Below are 22,308 nucleotides of genomic sequence, written 5' to 3' on the forward strand. Positions count from 1 at the left end.
TCATTAATTCTAAAATCTTTTTTCTAAAAGCATTCAATAATTCAAAGTGTGAGTACAGAAATTATCTAAAATTTTCCTGCGATGTAACTTTTTGATGTGGCTAAACTATTAATGAGAATCCTTTGAAAGTTATTTAAACTTTTTTAACTACTTAAAAAATTCATACTTATTAATTTTATTATCCATTCTAAGTATATTAGGAAAGTATATAAAAACTTTATTATTTTCTTTCGATTGGATCAGTAGAGATCAGATTTTTTTTAAACATTTCAAAATAACTTAAATAATTTTGCAAAAATAACTTATTGAAAAAAAAGATGCAGGCACAATAGTAGTATATTTTAACATTATCTGAAGATGATTTTAGATAAAGCTTGTTAGTTACAATTGTAATATAAGCGTCATTTTGCATCTTTTAACAAGATTTTCTTTCCTAAAACAAATACACGCTAGTAACTAAGAAAAATTTATTTTTTATTTTGATAAAAAATTAAAAAAAACTTGTAAATAAAATTAAGCAAAACTGACAATTAAAAAGTATAAAATTTTTAAAAAGTTTTTTTAAATATGTTTATATTTTGTTTAATGTAATTTTTTTCTTTTTAGGTACAATTTTTCAAATACTCTTATCATTTTCGGCAAGAAATAATCTAAAATGTCTTTTAGAAAAAGATAACAATCCTAAATCAATTAAATCTTTACACGGTTTACGATTTATTTCAGCACTTATAGTATTAGCAGTTCACAGAGTTCAAAGAGATTCACAACCTTTAACAAATCTATTTATTCTTGATGAGGTAAGAATGTTTATTATTACTATGAAACTAAAGGGTGTCCCAAAATGGACTGATATTTTAAATTTGCTGCCATTTTTTTCACTGTAAAAGCAGAGTAGAGATTTTTATATGCTGTTAGCAGCAGTAAACATTGAGGTTAAATTATGGAAAAGTACACGCTAGAACGACATGTAGAAATTGTAAAAATAACAATAAAACGATTTAAAAAAAGAATCATTTTTAGCAATGATGCCTCATCCCCTTCTTACTGGATTTGTCAATAAACAAAATTGTTGAATTTCGTAATCAGAAAATCCAGAAAAGATTGAAGAACTTCCTACGCGTCCTCAAGAGGTTACATTTTGGTGCAGATTTTGGGTTGGAGGATTGATTGGACCTTACTACTTTAAAAATTAAAATAAAGATGCCATTACCATCAATGGATTTCAAACTTTTTTTGATCTGAAACTAATGATATGGATGTGGAAGACATGCAGTTTCAACAAGACGATGCAACATGCAACATTGCCAAAGAACACTCATAACTTAATTTAAAATATTTATCATTTTATTTAAATATAATATATTTTTTTTAAATTTAATTCAATGATTCTAACTAAAGCACATGCGCATACCGTACTTCATTCGCGCAGATGTGGCAGTACTAGTGGCCACTTTAAATGCTTTTTTACACTTTAAATATTATTCATTTAATTCTACTGCACACCTATGATGTTACAACATAGAAAATGACTACAGCAGCTGTACATCAGTGCTACACTAGTGCTTCTTGTGGTGAGAAGGGGGTATTAATGACACACTGCACCCGCTTAGCCATTAGTTTATTTATAGCATTTTTTAAGGTGGGGGATGCAATTTTGCAAATTTTTTTTTAATCGTTAACAAATTTGCCTCAGAAAAATAAGACCTTAATTAGGCAAAATTTCCAGATACTGAGGTTGACCTTGCTCTACAGCCTCACCCCCTTGACCGTTTAAGTTGAAAATTTAATGGCATCAATGTCCCATATAAATAAAGTAACCTGCCCAAGTTTCATCAAATCAGCTGATTAGTTCTAGAGATAAAAGGTGATTTTGGGTGTGACACCTAACACCAAACACGTACATATGAAAATTTCAATCCAGTTTTATGGTCTTTTTGGGTTTCTTAGATGTCAAAACATAAAGATCTGGTGAAAACTGAATAAGCTCAAATTGGACCAACTATCATACTTTCCCTTCTATAGATATAGCACTAAGCAGGAAAGTAAAAGCGAAAACAGGTGAGCCCATAACAAATCCTTTTTCTTGTTGACAATATTTATTGTTAAATTTAAAATAGTTATAATTAACGCACAATTTAAGTAAGTCAATTATTTCATCTAGCCATTCATTATGTAAATTTAATTTAGTTAAGTGGTTATGTATGAAATTTATAGTTTCGCTTGTATTAATATTAGCATACATCTTTTACATCCAATGTTACGATTCTAGTTGATTTGTTTATTCCAATTTTATTAATAATGTGTAATTCATAACCATTTTTTAGTTTATACTTGTTACTTAATTTGGTGTTTTCCTTCAATGTATCAGAAAAAACTTTGCTTAGCTGATACATACATGAATAAATTTTTATTTTTATTTTTTTAATTTAAAATACTCCTGTTATTATTTATAATAATGTATATATAGAAAAAGCAAATCAATTTATACATAATAATAATTTTAAAGAAATAAAGGATCCTACTCTGAAAATTAAAACACACACATCTTCTAAAATTAATAAATGTAAATATGTTTTCAAGGATACTTAAAATAAACAAAAATTTAATTTAACTAATACTCGTGTCCCCACATTTAAGGTATTACCCAAGATTCATAAAGATGGTTTTCACATACCCCCACTTATAAATTTTAATTAATTGCTAGGGGCTGAAAGATTAAAATGTCAGTAATCAAGAGTTTACTTTTGCCAATTACCGTGGTTTTCAAGGAGTTATATTTCTAGAGGTAGACTACACATTTATCAAAAAGGCGTGGATGACGACCAACATTTTTACAGATTGGGTAAAAAAGCTGGACAAACAGATTACCAGACAAAAAAAAGAAAAACTGTACTTTTTATTAATAATTTTTTTTTATTAGAGAACAATGAGACTGTCCCTTTTAATATTGCTGATCTCCAAGAGTGTATTTCTGAATTACAAAAGTATGGACCAGTGATGTTAGCGATAAAATAATATTCCACAATTGTTTTTATAAAGCTGGTTTCAGTACCACCGAGAGAGAGAATGAAATAAAGAAAATAATATGACACTAGTACAATTAAAAATTTACTGGAATTTTCTCCAAACAACTGGAAATGTCTATAATAAAGTTGTACTGGAAGATTACATCACTGCCAATGAACAGGTTACCGTTTCTGATTTTTCAGATTTTGATAACATACATACTTCATAGTTAGTAAATCCTCTGAACTGGTAGAAGAAGACGATAAAAATTGCAAAGACCAGCAGGAGGAGAGAAAAATCTACCAACGATGAGTTTTACAGACATTTAAAACAATTAGGCTTGGACTAGAGCTGAAGGATGAAGCACCTGACTGTTTTTTTGAGAATTTAAATAAATGTGAAACTTTTTTTGAACATAGTAAATTATTCAAACAGAGAAAACAAGGGAAAATTACTCACTAAGGGTAAGTAATAAATTAATATCGTATTAAAAATTATATACTGCGAACATTACCTACCAATATTTATCAAAAACTAAGGAATGCATTAGGATGAGTGCATTTTTAATCAATTTAAAAAAAAATTAATGTATTCATTTTTTGCGTTACTGTTGTGAAAAAATTATGTGCTAGAAACAAAAATATAGTTTGTTAACCTACAACCGAGTAAAAGCTTTCAAGTATAACCTACTCATTCTAAGTATGAGGCAAGTCCTTATCTGAGAAACATACTTTTTATACAGTAGTATAATATATTAGATCAACATGTAATGCGTGACATAAAAAAAATACATTTACATTTTGTTTTCTATAGCGCTATTATGAAAATAACTGTACTTAATTTTAATTCATCATAAAATTTTTGTAAAAGAAAAAAAATTTAGACTGGGAATTCTTGTCACAGCTATATAACCTATATTTAACAAATTCTTTCTTTGGATTCTCAATTTAGTTATATAGAGGTTCGACTATACTACATAAAACTAAACCGATTGAGTTTACTGAAATCTGATGTATGCAAGCGTATTTAAAAATTAAAAAAAAAAAAAGTACTTATGACTTCTCCCGTTGTTCTAATATGTGTATAACACCTAGAAGCAACAAAGTTAAACTACAGTAGTTCCTACCTAAAGTACAAAGTACCTACCTAAGAGGCAACAGTACCAGGTAAGCTGTTACTCTTACTTGCTACTTCAGCATAGAGCAAAGAGCTGCTATATTCACTGTCCAGGAGGCTGTGAAAAGTGTTTGGAGGGCTTACAAAGGTTGATTTTTGGTGTACTGGACACAGATAAGGCATGTCGTTCACAAGGCATTTACTTGAGTACGTGGGTAGAAGGCAAAGTCAGATATTTGATGTCTCCTTTCCCAGAGAAGTCAAGAAAGTAGCTAAGATGGGAACTGACCCTAAACAGAAACAGGAGAGTGCCGTCCAGTCCAAAACACTTGTTGTGAAAGCTGGTGGACAGTCTTATGCAGACTTTATTAAGGCAGTTAAAAAAAAGTCCCTACATAGCACTGGTGGCGAGGCTTTATACGGGATGATGTAGGGCTGTTGGTTTTCTTCAGCTTCTACTGCTCACCCAACATTTGTATCACTGACTTTGGTGTGTTCACTGATGATTTGTTTGCTGATATCAGGAGGCTTCGGGGCTACAGTTCGTAGTTGCTGGTGATTTTAATGCAAATTCCAGGGCTGAATAAAATTTCTAACAAAATATTAAATGCATTTATAAAAAGAATTAAAACAAAAGGATAAAAAGTGATAGTAATAATTCAATCATAAAAATTAGATAGGTGGTTTGATTGATAAAGTGCTCATGTTGAATGACTTTATAACTGCAGCGGGATAGATTACGGCCATCTTCCTACAAGAAGGGAACAATGGTAGTTTATGGATTGAACTGACTCTCGTCAATGGTGACGTACCATGAGGATCTTTTTTAGGGTGGTCTCATGTAACATCCCATCCAGCGATCACTGCACCCAAGTGGATGCTGCGATCTAGGCACGACTGCAGCGTGGTACCCTTGGATGAGTGCAATAGATTCCAGTAATTAATTGTGACCAGGCTAGACAAGGAGGATGAGATGAAGCCAAATACCCTTGTAGAAGCGGTCATAGACGCCTGAGACCACAGGAGTTTTTGTGGAGACCAACCGGGCCATGTGGATCTTCTGGTGGTTGGTCAGCTTAATTTTCCGAACTGAGAAAGCCTTGCTGGTCAGCACAACAGCGGTTCCAGAAACTAAACCATTGGATGGACCTGGCGAGCGTCTGTTCTACAGAATTCAAGAAGAGATGTAAGTTAGCCATCATGAAGTTCAAGGCCTGCTGGAGGTAACTGTGTAGGGAGGTCGAAGGAGACGTCTAGGATCATGAAAACCATATCATCAAAAAGAAATTCAGGTGGAGGTTGCCAGTCCTTACTAATGATCGATTGCAAAGCAGCTACACTTTTCTCAGAAGGTGGTGACACCAGAAACGAGGAGATTGCTGCTGATGATATCCCTCAATTTCCCTTGGTGGAGCTGCTTGCCAGTACCCAGAGGATGAAGACCACGAAAAGTCTTGGGCTTGGTGGTCTCCTGGTTGAGGTGGTCAGGACTGCAGTCGACATGGCCACATTCAAGGTGTTAAATGTGTTTAACTACATCCTGGTTAATGAGCACATGCCAAAGGATTGAAAGGTGTCGTAGTTGGTGCTGATCAGAAGAAAAGACGTCCTGTAGTTTACTCTTCTGCATATCAACCACTTTGTTTGATCAATAACTTCAGAAAGCTCTTCGAGAAGATTCTGGTGGCGCGGCTTGCTGATAATATTGTTAAAACAGTGGCCTAAGTCCACAGTTCGAACAGGCATCCTGACAACTGATGCTGTCAACAGGGAAATAAATAAGATTGATAATGGAGTTGCTGGGTTGAGATGTAGAAGGTACTCCCGGCGCTAATTTTCTTCAACATCATGAACTCCTTCAACTCTCTGTTACGGCCTTGATCTTCAAGTTGTTTGCAGATAAGGGGGTCGATGACTATTTGAGGAGAGTGCTTCAGTCATACCGCTCCTAGAAGACTATCATTGTAACTAGCATTAACAGACTATGTTTACATTGCAGAGTGCTGTCACTCCTACAGTGAAATGTTGACTATGATGGGGTCCTGAGGTTAACATTCCTTAAGGATGTTGCCCCAGTCACCTCTGCCGATGACTTGGTACTGGTTGTAGCGGGTAATATAGCAGAACATGATGGACTGGGGCAACAAAGCCATCGAGTTAGTGAAAGGCTGGCTATTCAATAACAGACTGGAATTGGCCCTGGTAAATACTAAGGTGTTGGCGATGGCTGGAAGGAGGAATCAGAGGCACAACACCTTGCTATTACATGATGACTGTTCATCCCAGTATTTTGGTGAAGTACCTTGGAATATGGCTAGACAGGAGGGGTCCCTTTAGGAGGTATAGAATTGAAACCAACTTTAAACCGAGAAGACTGTGGCCGCACTGAGCAGGTTATTTTCTTGGGCACTCAGCGAAGTGTCATTATCAGTGTCTTGATACGATATTCATGTTGTAAATAAATAAATTTTAAAAACTGACAATTAATTAAAAACTAAAACACTGCAACATAAAAATACATCTTAAAGAAAAAATCCTGTAACCTGTGCTAAAAGAGAGATAAAAACACAAACATATATCATATTATTAATTTTAATTAAAATAATAAAATTGACTTTCCATAAAAGGAAAGATTCCATGACATTAGAAAAGTAACTTAAAAGAACAAAAATAATATGCAGCATATACCAAATACACAGACCATATAAATAATTAACTTTTTGAATCAAGATAAACGACCTTTATAAACTGCAAGACATTCAATAACATCACTGCATTGTTCCCAAACATACTTCGCATGTCAGCCCCTAGTTTAAATTTGCAACCCAAAGCCACGTAACAGATACAATCTACTAGGATGGAAGGCATTGATAGTTGGCAATCGCAGTGTGCACAAACACGTGAATCTGTTTACATCATCAGATATCCATGAGTGACCCTAGTGTGCCCTATTTGCAAACAGCAAATAATAACCTCCTGTTGATTCTTTCTGCATGAACAGCTCCACAGTGACACAATGAACAGGAACACACATCACTAATCTCATCTCTAAAGCACTCTTGGAATCTGAGAAAACAAGTACATGTTAAAATGTTGGGCTAATTACATGCAAGGCCTTACTAGTAGCATACAACTCCGCAACAAAAACTGGTGATGCGGGAAGGCCAAAAATGTATGTATTGTTGCCAACCACAAAAGCACAACCAACAGAATTTATGTATTTAAAGCTGTCCTTATAAACTACAGCATAAGGATTCACGCTATTTACAATTTTATAAAATTCGTTTTCTAAAATAACCAGATTTGTGTTCTTTTTATGATACCGACAAAGATCAAAGCAGTAATTTATGAGAGAACGCCGCTAAGGGGGTTAATAACATAAAGCAAGTAACGATTAGAAGTAATTGTACATTTACAGCTGAGAAAAGACGCTGAGTTCTAATGCCTAGCAGAGCAGAACTCAGCTGTTCTGCAGATAGACTTGCTAGTATGATACAGGGAGATTGTTAATCAGGGGGAGGATAGGGCGTCATCTTACCATGTTCTCCTAGACAGGTGGCAGTCCAGATACGAGATGCATCTGACCTCGGAAGATGGATATATAGGCTAATTAAACATGTTGCACCATGGGTTAGTATGGGATTTGGAGAGGTAGACTATTTCCTTACTTAGTTCCTGTCGACACGGCTGCTTCAGGTCCTACCTACATACTAAGGGGTGCAGCAAAGACAACTTGTAACAAATTGCAGTGCTCTTGAAGACGAATTTTTATAGTAGGACGTGCACAAATTGTTTTATGTTAAAAATAATCTCTTATCTTTTACATTTATTATTTTTCTCCTTCTGCGGTCATTCAATCAAGGAAATCTCTTATTTTCTTTCTTTATTTAAAATACAAGTGATTTTACATTATCTGTGTTTTTATTGAACAATTAATTAATCCATATCATATCCAATTATAATTGGTATATGATAAATAATTTGATTTGAATTAATTTTCAGAGCTACTTTCAGGAATACCTTAATCTGAAAGTGAAACACAGACCAAGAGTCTAAAAAACAAGTTTTTACATTAAATTTTTTTTTCAGGAAATAAGAAAATGGAAGAATTTGATTTTAATAAATGGATATATATTTGTTGATGTGTTTTTTTTTATTGGCGGCCTCTTAGTATCTTACTCATTAATTAACAAATATAAAAAGTCAAATAGAATAAAATTGAATGATTGTTTACAACTATACTTAAGAAGATACATAAGGTATGGTATATAAAAATGTTAATTAACTCTATGTTGTACAGAAGATGTAAACATCACTTTTTATATGCGCAAGAAAAAATTATTTTAATATTGTTAAAACCTTAAACACTGAATTTTTAACTACACTAATTACAACCTAATTCCATAATATTCAAACTATAAACTAAAAAAAAAAATTAACATAAATCTTAAATATCGCTAAGTTTTTCTAAATTAACATATTTATCAAAAACACAAATTTCATTATTTTACTACATTCTACACATCTTCCATTATTTCCCTTCTATTCTTCATTTTTTTTATAATAAATGTGACTGTTTTTGTTAATTATTGTTAAACATAGCTTTACTTCAGTACTATAAATTACTCATTTATTAAAACAGGTTATAATTAATGAATTTAAAGAACTAAACATGCAATAAAACAAAGATATGTTGAAAAATAAATTTTCAATTTACCTCACAGTGAAGTCCATAGAGTAAAACTGGGGCATTCCTTAGTGAACACAGAAAAATACTTAAGCATGTCTCTAATATGAACAGGCCATTCATAAGAACATCAAAAAGAGATAAATCTGAAACAAAGAACAAATGAGAAATTCACTTCATAAAAAATTACAAATAAATAAATCTCACTGGCCTTGATAGTGCTGTCGGTGGCACTATAGATGAGTGGTGAGTGCATCTCAATTCCCCCCCCGCGGGGAGAAGATCCCGCCTCGTAGCGTGTCAGGTCGCTACACCACCCCCTCCGTTCCTTGCCAGAAATGGCTTTAACGGAGGATATCTTCTTGCCCTCAAACTGAAACACATTCCACAGTGTTCACCCGGCCACGGTGAGATGCCCCGAGGGACATCTATATCGGTAATTCGCCACGAGAGATAGTAATGAGTTCTGCCTTCCGAAGAAGACAGCTGAAACCTAACGCTACCACATTGCCCTCAGGAACTAAGCAAAAGCCCAACTCGCGGAGAAGAAGACCCCGCGCCTAACACAATCAGCCTAAACTATACTACGCCCCTAGTGAGTAGCGAGTGTAGTTTGAATACAACTGTTCAGTCTCATATATTCAATATAATATAGTCAATATATTATATATATTGTAGTGTAAACACAACAATTAGCCAAATAAAATCGCAACCGATTAACATACCACTATTAAAGGTGATTTTCTTAGACTGGCAACATTATTATAGTATATTCAATGACTTAGTACATAATAGACTTGAAAAATTTACATGAACTGCATTATCTTCATTCTTCTACGAACCATGAAGCGCTGGACATTATTAAGAACTTGCCAATAACAAATGAAAATTATATAATAGCATTAGAACTATTAAAGAAGAGATTTGACAATACATAATTGCTTTTCATAATGCTGATCGCATTCATAAATTAAGTTCTTTAAAGGGAGAATCTTTGGACACTTTGTCCAAATTTATTAATGAAGTATCTTCTAATGTAAATATTCTTGAAGTATTGAAAATTCCAATTAATATTTATGAATTTATTGCGGTTCAATTTTTGACTTCAAAACTGGACTACAATTCTTCTAAAAAATAGAAGGAGAAATTAAATCAGAGGTTCCCTCCCTTTCAAGATTTACTAGAATTCCTCGAATCAAGAACACAGATTCTTGGGAATACTAATCCAAATAAATCAAAACACCAAGATAACCAACAAAACAGCACTAAAGGACAAAGTTGCAAGAATACAACCAAACCTTTCACTAAACGATTTACTTCAAATACTGTTAAGCAGTAGAAGGGAAATAATATTAGTTGTTATTCAAAATTTAATTTCAGACAATATCTATTGTGTAATTTAAATCATAATTTACAACAATGTAAAGATTTTTTTAATTTATCCATTGATGATCGAAGAACTTTTTTAAGATATAATAATTGTTGTTTAAGTTGTTTATGTAAAGGACATTCTGTTAATGGATGTTATTCTTTCATTTCATGTAATATTTGCTCTCAAAATCTTAATACTCTTGTTTATATGAATGAGATTATCGATTCTAATTTAAAAGACAATACAGTGAGATTAATAATAATTATTCTTCATTAAAATTGCAGTCAAACAAAAATTTAATTTTGGCTGCTACTATATGTAATGCCGATGATGATCATGACGATACTCATATATGTCAGATCTTACTACATTCTGGCAGTCAAGCGAATTTTTGTACACATGAATTTACCTGAAGACTAGGCCTTCCGCTTGTGAAAATTAATCTTCCCATGTTAGGGATAAATAATTCAGTATCTCAATCTCAATAAGTGTTGTATTTTTGTTGCACTCTCTATATATGAATTTTTCATTTAAAGTTCAATGTGCTGATCTTTTAAACATAACGGATCATCATCCACCACACACCTTTGACATTTCACATCTCAATTTACCTCATAACCTTTTTTTTGCAGATCCTAATTTTAATAAAACAAATCGTATTTATATGCTTATTGGAGCTCAATTTTATCAAAGTCTTACTCTCCCTCAGAAATGTATACAAAATTCTAAATATCCTATTGTTTAAGAAACGAAATTAGGATATATTCTCAGCGGTTGCCTTCCTATTAGTAGTAAGAGCAATAACTCTATTACATCATTAATTTCTTGTAAAAATTTACAAATCTTTTGAATGTAATTGAGAACATCTGGAGGAACTAAGAAATTAATTCTAATGTCTCACTTAATGAAAAAAATTCCAAATACAAAAAACATTTTCAATTCGTGTTACTCAAAATAGTCAAGTCATATTTGTAGTGTAATTACCACACAAATCCAATAATATTCAACTAGGTGATTCCTTTGTTGATGCTAGGAATAGATTTTTATATTTAGAAGAAAGGCTAAACAATAATGCTAACCTTAAAAGGGACTACTCTATGTTCATTCAGGAATATTTAAAGTCAGGTCACATGTCATCACTCAACTCAGATGACTTATCAATTAAACGATCTAATGCGTGCTACCTACCCCACCATCCAGTATTTAAACTGTCTAGTCTCACAACTAAAATTCAGGTTGTTTTCAATGGTTCGGCTAAAATTACTAATGGTTTATCACTCGACGATACTATATTAGTCGCTCCAGTAGTCAAACAAGACTATTTTCTATAATGCTTAGATTTAGAACCCATAAATACGTCGTTATTTTGGATACAGAAAAGATGTATCGTCAGGTTTAGTTAAACTTAATATCTTAAAACTTACAACGTATACTGTGGTGTGATTCTCCAGATCAGAAGATAAAACACTACGCATTAAGAATGGTAACTGATGGAACTGCCTATGCACCATACCTGGCCACACGATGTTTAATTTAAATAGCCAAAGAAGACTGAAGTGATTATCCACAAGCTTTTAAGATTGTTCAAAATGACTTTTATGTTGAGGACATCATTACTGGTACAGACAACTTAAATGAAGTTATTAAATTGAAAACCGATATTTCTAAATTATTACTACAGTATGGTTTTTCGTTCATACTAACAATTCCATCAGTGCTTCCCTTGATTATAATTCGTCTAATCCGTTTAATCAAGAACATTACATATGAACTTTAGGAGTTCTTTGGAATAACACTTCAGACACATTAATTTACCAAATTACCCATTCCAATGATTCTAGCATTTATACTAAAAGAAATATTTTGTCAATCATAGCTGGTGTATTTGATCCACTAGGACTCATTGGTCCTATCGTATTTTCTCATAAATGCTTTATGCAGTTATTATGGCAAATTAAAATCAATTGAGACGAGGAGTTACCCAAACCAATACTATCTCAATGGCTCACCTTATACAATTAAAATAGACCATTCTATAAATCCCAACAATAATATTAAAGTTAAGTCAATTCAAATACATGGCTTTTCTGATGCCTCTGTAAAAGGCTGTGGTTGTTGTATTTTAGTATGAATATTATTTTCCAACAATACAATTTCATCAAATTTCCTATATTCAAAATCAAAACTTGCCCCTTTTAAACAAATAACATTACCCAGATTTGAATTATGTGGTTGTTGATTACTTACTTGTTTGTTATTAAAGACAACTAATGCGTTAAAGGTACAGTTTGACAAGATATTTCTATAAAACTGACTCTACAATTGCACTTTATTAGATTCATGGACAACCATCTGCTTGGAAGATATTTATAAGCAATAGAATTTCTGAAATACAACAAAATAGTGCGATTGATATTTGGCTTTGTACAATTATACACATATTCTACCGACGGCATTATGATTGCCTTGGCCATTGAATATATCTTGACATTGGACTGACTAACAACATTCTAAAAGAAATCCTAGATCTACATGATCCTAGGTACAATTAATTTATGAGGTATAGCCTGCCCTAGATTTTATCTATAAGTGATGATTATGCATAATCAAGTTATATAGTCACTTTATAAATAATACAAAGAAAATATGGTTTGTAAATCTACTTATATAAATTAGCTTTACGACTGTATAATTACTACTGTATTATATGATATGTCAATTTAATCTAAGCATAGATTAAACCATTTAATTGTATTGTTCTATTATAGCGATATGCATATTACAATCTAATTATTTTCTTGAACTGTATAACACTAGGTTATATTATTTATATACAACTGCATTATTCAATTAAATTATATTTATCTTGTTAATTTGATATTGATATGCATAATAAAAAACTGTTTTTTATTCTGTTATCATATAGCAGTATTGATCATCATGTTATATTAATTTTCTATTGCCTATACTATATAATATATGTGTATTTACAATTATACTGTTAAAATTTATCGAGACTACAAATCAAGACTTATATTATTACTTGTAATATTTAAATTGTAATATCAAAGAGGGAAAAATCATTACTTGATTTTTGACGGACAGTATGTTCAGTTTCATGTATTCACCTCCTCTTTATTTATTGTAATCAGATATATTAACTGTATCATCTTCTTCTTGTAAATGTGTATTAAATTTGTTTACTATTTAACCGGCCTAATTGCAAGCTGATAATTATTTATAATACTTAAAATGTATTGTTCTAATTCTAGTTCTATATCCAATACCAAAACTACAAGCGCAGGAACATTATAACAATTACTTTCAATTAAATACATGTAAACAACATTTATACAGATTAATCGATGTAATTTAAATACTGCTAAATATTGTTTATTTATTAAAAGGTGAACCAGTGACATACGTTGAATTAGTACACCAAGATGGTTTGGTGGTACAACAATAACTACACGCTGTTAGACTACTCTAAGAAAAAACATTTTAACAAAAATTAAAGACAAACGGCTAGTTTCATAGATGTTAAGACAGTTTAAGTAAAGTTTTGCAATCGATTGAAATGGAAATATATTTAAACCAACTACGATTATACAATTCTGACCCAGAATAAAAAAGTTAATCAGAAAACATTACATTTTTTCAGTCTTCTCTGTTCAATTTTCTAATGCTCTGGCCCACATGAGGCTTTATTTACACATTATTGATGTTACAAGCAGCTTTTTAACTGGATAGCAAGATTTGTGTTCAGTCTGAACATAAATTTAAAAATTTTTTTAAAAACAACTTTTGTAGATACATGAGCTCCGAAAAATTAAGCAGGTGATGGTACATTTTAATAATAGGTTCGTAATTCTGTTGCAGGATAACACCACCTGTAGTTTTAATGATAATGTTAACATTATTAACAAATATTTTCTGCCTTGGATATTTCTGTGATAAACTGGAAGGTCGAAGACATAACTGTGAACGATATTGGTATGCTACTCTACTGTATGTCCACAATTTTATTGATCCGCACAGTATGGTAAGCAAATAAATAAATATTGTCTAACAACAAATACAGTTGTGCAAAAATATCCTTTTGTTAGGCTAATGACATATTTTGTACATGAGCACACAAATATGTGCATAAATGAATACTAATTTAAGAGGTACAATGGATTATTTATCTGAATTAAAAGTAAAAACTATGTTTTAATAACTTTTAAATTAAAGCTATTATGTCTATTTCTATCAACATAAATATTTATATTATAATATATTAAATTGTTTATTATTTTGTTTTATTATTATATATTGCACTGTTTATATTATATGAGATCAGTAAATAAAGTAATGAGACTAGTTTCTTTTGGCAACCAAAGTGGCAACACTGTAAAGTTACTAGTAAACATATGGTTATATGAACAGCTGATTGATATTTGGCATTAATATTTTTAGTATATTGTTATCATGCGAGATGAAAACAAACTTTGTTTGTTGCGTTACAAAAATGAGTAATGCTAATTATGGGCCATGTTGTGCAATCAAGTTTTGTGTTAAACTCTGTAAGAATGCTACTGAAACTTTTTCAGAATCGAAGACGGCATACATATGGAGATGATGCTCTGTCACTAGCCCAAATTTTTAACCGGTTTAAAGCATTTTCAGATGGCGGGGAATCAGTTGCAGATGATCCACACTCTGGAAGACTGTTAACATAAAAAGGTGACGACAGTGTTAGGAAATCAGAGACTTGATACGGTACGACCGGTGATTAAACGCCAAAATGATTGCAGAACAATTGAATTTGAATCATAAATTCATCAATTTTAATCATCAGTTCATCACTGACAAACAAATTGGACATGAAAAAGGTTTAGCAAAATTGGTCCCAAAAAACCTAACTGTTAAACAGAAAAACAACAGGGTGTAAGTGTGCCGCAATCTTCTAGGGCAAATTGAAACTGATCCTGATTTTCTAAAAAAATGTTATTACTGGTGATGAATCTTAGATATTTGAGTACAACCCAGAAACAACACGCCAGAGCAAGGAGTGGCACACTTCAAACTCACAAAGTGACAAAAAAGAGCAAATCAAAAATCAAAATCCTGCTAATTTGTTTCTTCAATAGTAATGGCACTGTTCATAAGTAGTTTTTGCTTACAGGACAGACTGTAAATCAATATGTATACTGAGAAATTCTTCAAAGACTGCAGAAAAGAATTGCCCATGAGACCAGCCATCAAAGACAACTGGATGCTGCATCATGACAGTGCACCTTGTCACACTGAACTTTCAATTAATGAGTTTTTGGCAAAGAAAAACATTCCTGTAGTTCCTCAACCACCTTATTCACCTGACTCGAGTCCATGCAACTTTTTCCTGTTCCAGACTTTAAAAAACACCTCAAAAGCCACCATTTTGAAACAGCAGAAAACATTACAAAAAATGTAACTGACCATCTAAACGATATTCTGGTTTCTGAGTTCCATCACTGCTATCAAGAGTGGAAAACCATTTGAAGCATTGCATGGCTTCCCAAGGGAACTATTTCGAAGGTGATAGTCCATGTATAATTGGATTGTAAATAAAAAATTTTTCTGAACCACTCTCATTAATTTATTTACAGACCTCTTATATTATAATATACATTTTATCCCAGTAATTAATTTTTAATGACACTTTGTTTTCCTAAAATACTCCTTAAACATCATTTCAGCAACCTGCACTCTACTCCTTCCTTTGCGAGATTAAGTTTTACTAAAAATATTAAAACTTAAATAAATTAACAATTAATATAACCTTACCAGCATGTTAATGTGTTCTCTAGATCTTTCAACTTATTTGGAAGCCATAATCACAAGTTAAAATTAATGCATTTAAATTGTTAAATTAAATGTTTTTAAATTTTAACTATGATTTTTTATACTTTTGACTGTAAATGCATTAATTTTATCTCCTGATGATGGCTTCCAAGTAAACCGGAAGATCTAGAAAACACATCAACGTTCTGATAAGGTGGATAATATTGTTAATTCATTTATTTAACATATGAGCGGTACCATGCAGGAGATATTAAAACTTAATTTTTAAATATGAGATTAAGTTTTTAATATTCTGGAAGAAGCCATCTTTTTTTCTCCACGGTCTAATACTTACTTCTTATAATAGAATAATTCGAATAATTTTACTTTTGTATGTTTTTGCAGTGTGTTCCTCAAGCATGGTACTTATCTGCAGATATGCAAATGTTTATGTTTTCACCAATACTCTTATATATAGCAGCAAAGAGGCCAAAAGGCATATTTCATGTATTATTTTCACTCATCGTTATGAACACATTGACTACATTTATTCTGTCACACAAATATAAAATAGCAGCCTCAAACGCTGGACCGTAAGTATTTAAATAAAATTATGCATAATGATATTATATATGCAAAACTACAATTTTTTTTTAATAAATATTTAATAGGTTTTATTTAATAAATTTAAAAAAAATATAATCACTAACATAGAATTATAAATACTTGATGAGTTCCTTCATTTTGTAATTTTAAAATATTCCCTTAAGATATATTAATCATTTATATTTGCAATAACAGGTTGAGATTACCATCAGAAGTCTTAAATAGGTTATACAGACAAAAGGTCTACACAAGCCTCTCTAAAGAATTAAATCTATACCTGGTAAATGGTCTTAATAAAACAGACCTTTTTTGACTGGAAAGGATTGTCTTACAAAGTTTCTTTATAGATTTCAAAGACCTGCATGAAAAATCCTTCAGTAAAATATTATTTTTTTAGGCTGAAAGTTTTACAGAATAGCAAAGATGTTTAATCCTAATCTTACCGAGCAGGGGAATTTGTGTTAAGGTCCAGCTGAACGACTTATAAATAACTCTATATAATTTCTTTGTTTCTGATTCTCCTAAAATATTCACTTTTTTGATTCAAATTAACACCTTGTCTGGCATTCTATCGATGTAATAAACTACTGGTACATAATTAAACAATCAAGGGATGAAGCTGCCTACTGGTCCTGACTCAAGAAAGCTGCACACTTGCGTAATACCACATGAACCAAACAATAAAAAAAGATAAATATATATATATATATATATATATATATAATATTTGTTATCTTTATTCATCTTATTCTTGTTATTTTCATCATCATCAATATATATGAATGTTAAATGTATCATATTTCTAAATATATTTATTTTATACATCCACAGCATGTTCAATTTTTATGAGAAGTGAATGTATTTTATAATTCAATTTTCTATAAGCATCTGTTATGATTTTATTATTTATCTATCCAACTGTCTAATCCAGATAATTAATAATTTTATTTTTTTAAATGTTACACTTTTGTTATACAACTTTAATTTTTTATTATTAATTATGTTTCTAAAGTACACGTTTCTTAAAGAGTCTAACATACTATGGATGTATAAAATAAATACATTACATAGAGCACACACATGTACTGATAGCAATAAGGATAAAATGAAAACATTGAAAGTTATAAAACATTTATTTATTTATTCAACTTACCTTTCTCACCATTTTGTTCAGAATAAATTCACTAAAGTTTTGGCTAAATATTTTAGGTGTTTATTACCTACTGATTTAACAAAGTTGTACATCAAACATAAAAAACAGGGCTTTTTTACCTGAATTTTTGGTTTTCACCCCAGATTTCTCAAAACTACTACAGATACAGTTCTGATACCTATTTTATTTTATTTTTCAGGTCAAAGACAATAAGAAATCGCTAATTCTGTCCCTTAATTAACTTGCAAACAAAGGATTTTCAACATATGTTTATATGAACTTTTTCCAGTATTTTCACACGTAGAATAGATTATCAAAGTCCCAAGAAAACTTCGTGATACTTGGTATTTGTATCAAATTTTGCATCAGATTTGCATCAAATTGGTATAAAAACTATGTCCGCTAGTTTTAGAACATAGGAAATTCTGGTAAGAACATATGTTTCACTATTTCAAAGTGGTGGCCATTTTATTGGCTTGTAGTATCAACCAGATTATACTCCTTGCCAATACTCAACTTTATTATGGCCAAACTGTTTGTTTGACCAACACTTAAACAGTTTGAAATTAAATTTTCTACAAAAAAAAAGTTATATACACATTTTTGATATCTCTTTCAATTATCAAGAAAAGTAGTTTAAAATGTGAACAATGTACACTTTGGTAGCCGAATCAACACAGCCACTGCCATTGTTACTATATGTGTGATGCAATTGGCTGCACCTGCCTCTGGTTACCTACAAAATATGTTTTTAGAACCGTGCAAAATATGATTTTTACCAGTACAAAGAACAGGTAAAAAATAGCTACTATTTTTAAGACGGAGGCCGACTATTATTTTGAAAGCCACATCACTCAAAGTTTTAAGTCCTGTGGTGATCAAAATGTTGCTCTCAAGAAATTACAATACACTGATAGTTTTCATAAACTGAACAGGCTTTAGTTGTTATTCATCAGTATTATACTCATAAGAATTAAGGGTAATTAACATAGTGGCGTCCAAGTGAGCAGCGGTCTAGCCAGACAGGAAGGGTGCATTTCCATTCCAATCTGGCTAGACCAGAAGGGCTCACTTCGCTCACCCTAACCAAACTAGTAATCTATATTATAATAACAATATATAAAATTTAATTAATCGGTACTAATAATTTTACAATAATTAGTTTGATGTTTTTTTGGTCAAAAGGTTTGGTGTAATGACAGAAAAATCAATCATAACATATACACCATTTTACACGAGAGCTGGACCATGGATAATTGGATTTGGTCTTGGTCTGATATTGCAACAGCATAATAAGCAGCAAATTAAGATGAAAAAGGTAATTTCATTTCAGTTTTAAATTTTAGTTTTTTTTACATTTCATTATGCTAATCAAGGGAAAAATTAAACTGAACTTCATAACGGTGGTACTACATAACAGAACAGTTTTAGTACACCGCTATTTGATTAAATTAACCTAAACAAACTGGCAATATTTTCCTTCCATACCCATTTTTATTAAATTACCACACGATAGCTTTTACCGGTGTAACAATGAAGATTAAAATCATAAATACCAAAAGGAATATTTATGAAAAAGGAAAACTATGAAATATGTATAAAAATAGGAAAAAATAAAAATTCTGTAACCTATTAAATATAAGAAACTGACTTACCTCAAATTTAATTATAAAAGAAATTTAGGATGATTTAAAATATTTTTATGATATTAGTTAGTTGGGATTAATTTAAAGCAATAATTCAAATCTACAACAGCAAACCAAACTGCCAACTCAACCTACAACTAAAATACAAGCAGTGTATACAATTAAAGAATTTATACTAACTATTAAGGCTGGATTACATTATAAACTGTTTTTTTTTTTTTTTGTTTTACAGGTTTGTATTACAAAAAATATCAATGAATGTAGGTTGAGAAGAGCAGTCAGAAAGTTTAATTAAAAAATTGTTGATAATTAATATTTTGATGACAAATTTCAGTAATGTATTCCATATACTAATATAAAAAGGATTACGGAATAAAATATGGCCTCCCTCAACTTTTAATAGCAAATTGTTAATCTTTAGACTTCAAGAAACTGTAATATCAAGGAAACATTACCAAATATTTAAAAAAGTAATTATAATATTAGAGGTTAAGGTGTTGTGTATTATAGTATGAAATTACTACAACCTTCATTAGTAGATGAGTTGGAATCATCAATTGCGCAATCTCTAAACAGTATGAAATCAGAAAGGTTAGCTGTGATCTACATAACAGTAGTTAAAAATTATAAAAAATTGCTATCTGTATTAAATTTGTTCTACCATTTAAAAATGGTTTCTTTATTTTTGGTAAATTTATAGGTACAGAGAAATTATCAAAAATTGTATCAATTTTTGTAAAGGATAATTAGTCCTTGCTTTACTGCTTTAACGTACTCAACAGTGTATTTATGTATGTTATTATAGTTTGATTTAATTTTTTTTTTGTCTGACTGCTTGTTAATAGTGATGTGTAAGTACATTTTCACAAAACTTTACTCATAAATCCGCATCAATTTTTTTTAACAGTAATCAAGGAATTAGACATACGAACAGATAGTTTGGTGGAAGTTTTTTAATTATACAGTATATAGCCAAACACTATTCTACACAACTAAAATCTTAAAAAGTATTTTTACGATGTTTGTAATCGTGTATTTAAAGAATTTGGTTTGACCTTCATAAAAATAATTTACTATCAGTACATTATAATAATATATTATTATCATCACAAATATTTTGTAACAAATTGATGCAATGTAAATTTATTATTGATAATTTTAATTGTAATATTAAACTGTGAAAATCAAAATATTCAGCACTTATTTTTATTGGTATAATAAAGAAAAATTACAAATTAAAAAAGAAAATGCCAATAAAACTAATATACAATTTTGAGAATATATGTCTAATTTAATTTTTTTCATAAAATGTTATCTATGTTCAACCAATTGAGAATTAAAACTCACTTCCTTTTGAACAAACTTTAAAGAGGCTGTGGTTCAAATAACAACAAAGCAAGTAAGTTTCTTTCTAATATCAGTAAAAGCTAATCATACACGTAATCCTACAATTTTTATTCTTTTAGGTACTTGTAGTAAACGGATGGATAACTGCAATAATATGTTGCTCAGTATCATTTTTTGGGATGTATCCATTTGTACAATATGACCATGAATATAATTCAATTATTGAACCTCTTTATGAGTCACTGCATCGAAATCTATGGGCGATTGGAATCGGTTGGATTGTATTTGCATGTCAAACCGGTCATGGAGGTAAACATAAATATGTATCATGCTTTTTTAAAGTATAATATCCTTAATATAATTTTTTTTAAGTATACATCATTTTTTTTTTGAACCGCTTGAGAGCAACTGGTAACTGCCTAAAAGACGTTACTTCAGTCGGTCCCAAGTGACGTGGCTGAAGACTAGCCCCCCCTTAGTCCAGCTTGAAGCTTATCTCCCGACAGGAAAGTATATGTCACGACATATACATAACTATACATGTCGACTAACTAAGCTCTATTTAATGGGTTTCAAGTACAGTAAATACATTGTAATAAAACGTTTGGAATATATAATCATCAATGGTGTTCTGTAAAACCATACAGCACAGTAGAAAATGATTTCAAACATGAAACCAAAAGGTTATTCTTAAAAAAGCTAAATATTAGCAGATGCAACTTATTTAGATGACAGAATTTGGTGTATCAAGCCAATTATTTTGTCTCCAAGATCACACGATCTTGGTGGCTGGATCAGTTACATGAAAACTTTAATACAATATAAAACATTAATTCAAGAAAAGGGTTACCATACACAAAATATCAAACCAATTAGAGCATTGTCTAAACAGTGAAAGAAGAATTTAAAACAACTTAGATAATATGTTAATTTATTTTCAATTGTAAATTTTCAGTTTCACTTTTGTAACAACCCGCTTACATTATAATATATTTCATTAGTAACTACATAAATTCTTAAAGAAATTTTTAAATACAAAATTTGGCAATGAACATTTCATTAATTTTTTTGAAAATATAAATGTCCTAATTGATTTATGAGTTTCTTTTTCTTCTTGGGCAATGGAAAAATAGATAATAGTGTTAGAACAGAAAAAAAAAAATCAATGTACCGTACCATTTTGGTGTTTTATTTCTGGAATATTCAATGCTCTAATGCATTCATGGACTTCAGTTAATAATAGTTGCAATGGAAGAATAGCATAAATTAAAGAAGAGGTATTAAATACAGTCGGAAGAAGTTTCAAACCTTTGAGTAAAAGAAGATGAAAGATTAAAATGAGAACTTGTTAGTAAGTACAATGAAGGAGTGTGTGTTTATATATTTCAAAATTTTCAAATATGTACTGAATATGTTTTCCCTTTTTGCACAGTATGAAATAATTTATACATTTGCAGTTTTTTATGACAAGTTGTATAGTTTGATATGTTTTGGCAAATAGAACTTTTTGGTTTTTTAAATTCTGGTGAAATGGTATGTCTGTTTGTTCAATGCAAACGCTGGAAAAGTT

At 30.8% G+C, this 22,308-nt stretch overlaps 1 protein-coding gene across 3 annotated transcripts in view; it reads left to right on the forward strand.

Annotated features, from left to right (window-relative positions):
* Window positions 1-22,308, forward strand: part of LOC142332154 (nose resistant to fluoxetine protein 6-like) — a 50,100-nt gene that overhangs the window by 16,839 nt on the left and 10,953 nt on the right. For all 3 annotated transcript variants that reach the window (XM_075378422.1, XM_075378423.1, XM_075378424.1), the window contains exons 5-10: window positions 607-797; window positions 8,212-8,381; window positions 14,061-14,223; window positions 16,392-16,579; window positions 18,931-19,063; window positions 20,858-21,047. In XM_075378422.1, the coding sequence (XP_075234537.1) occupies window positions 607-797; window positions 8,212-8,381; window positions 14,061-14,223; window positions 16,392-16,579; window positions 18,931-19,063; window positions 20,858-21,047 (1,035 nt within the window). The remainder of the gene's footprint in view (window positions 1-606; window positions 798-8,211; window positions 8,382-14,060; window positions 14,224-16,391; window positions 16,580-18,930; window positions 19,064-20,857; window positions 21,048-22,308) is intronic.

The sequence above is a fragment of the Lycorma delicatula genome, chromosome 11, assembly GCF_047948215.1.
Source record: "Lycorma delicatula isolate Av1 chromosome 11, ASM4794821v1, whole genome shotgun sequence".
NCBI classification, from domain to species: Eukaryota; Metazoa; Arthropoda; class Insecta; order Hemiptera; family Fulgoridae; genus Lycorma; species Lycorma delicatula.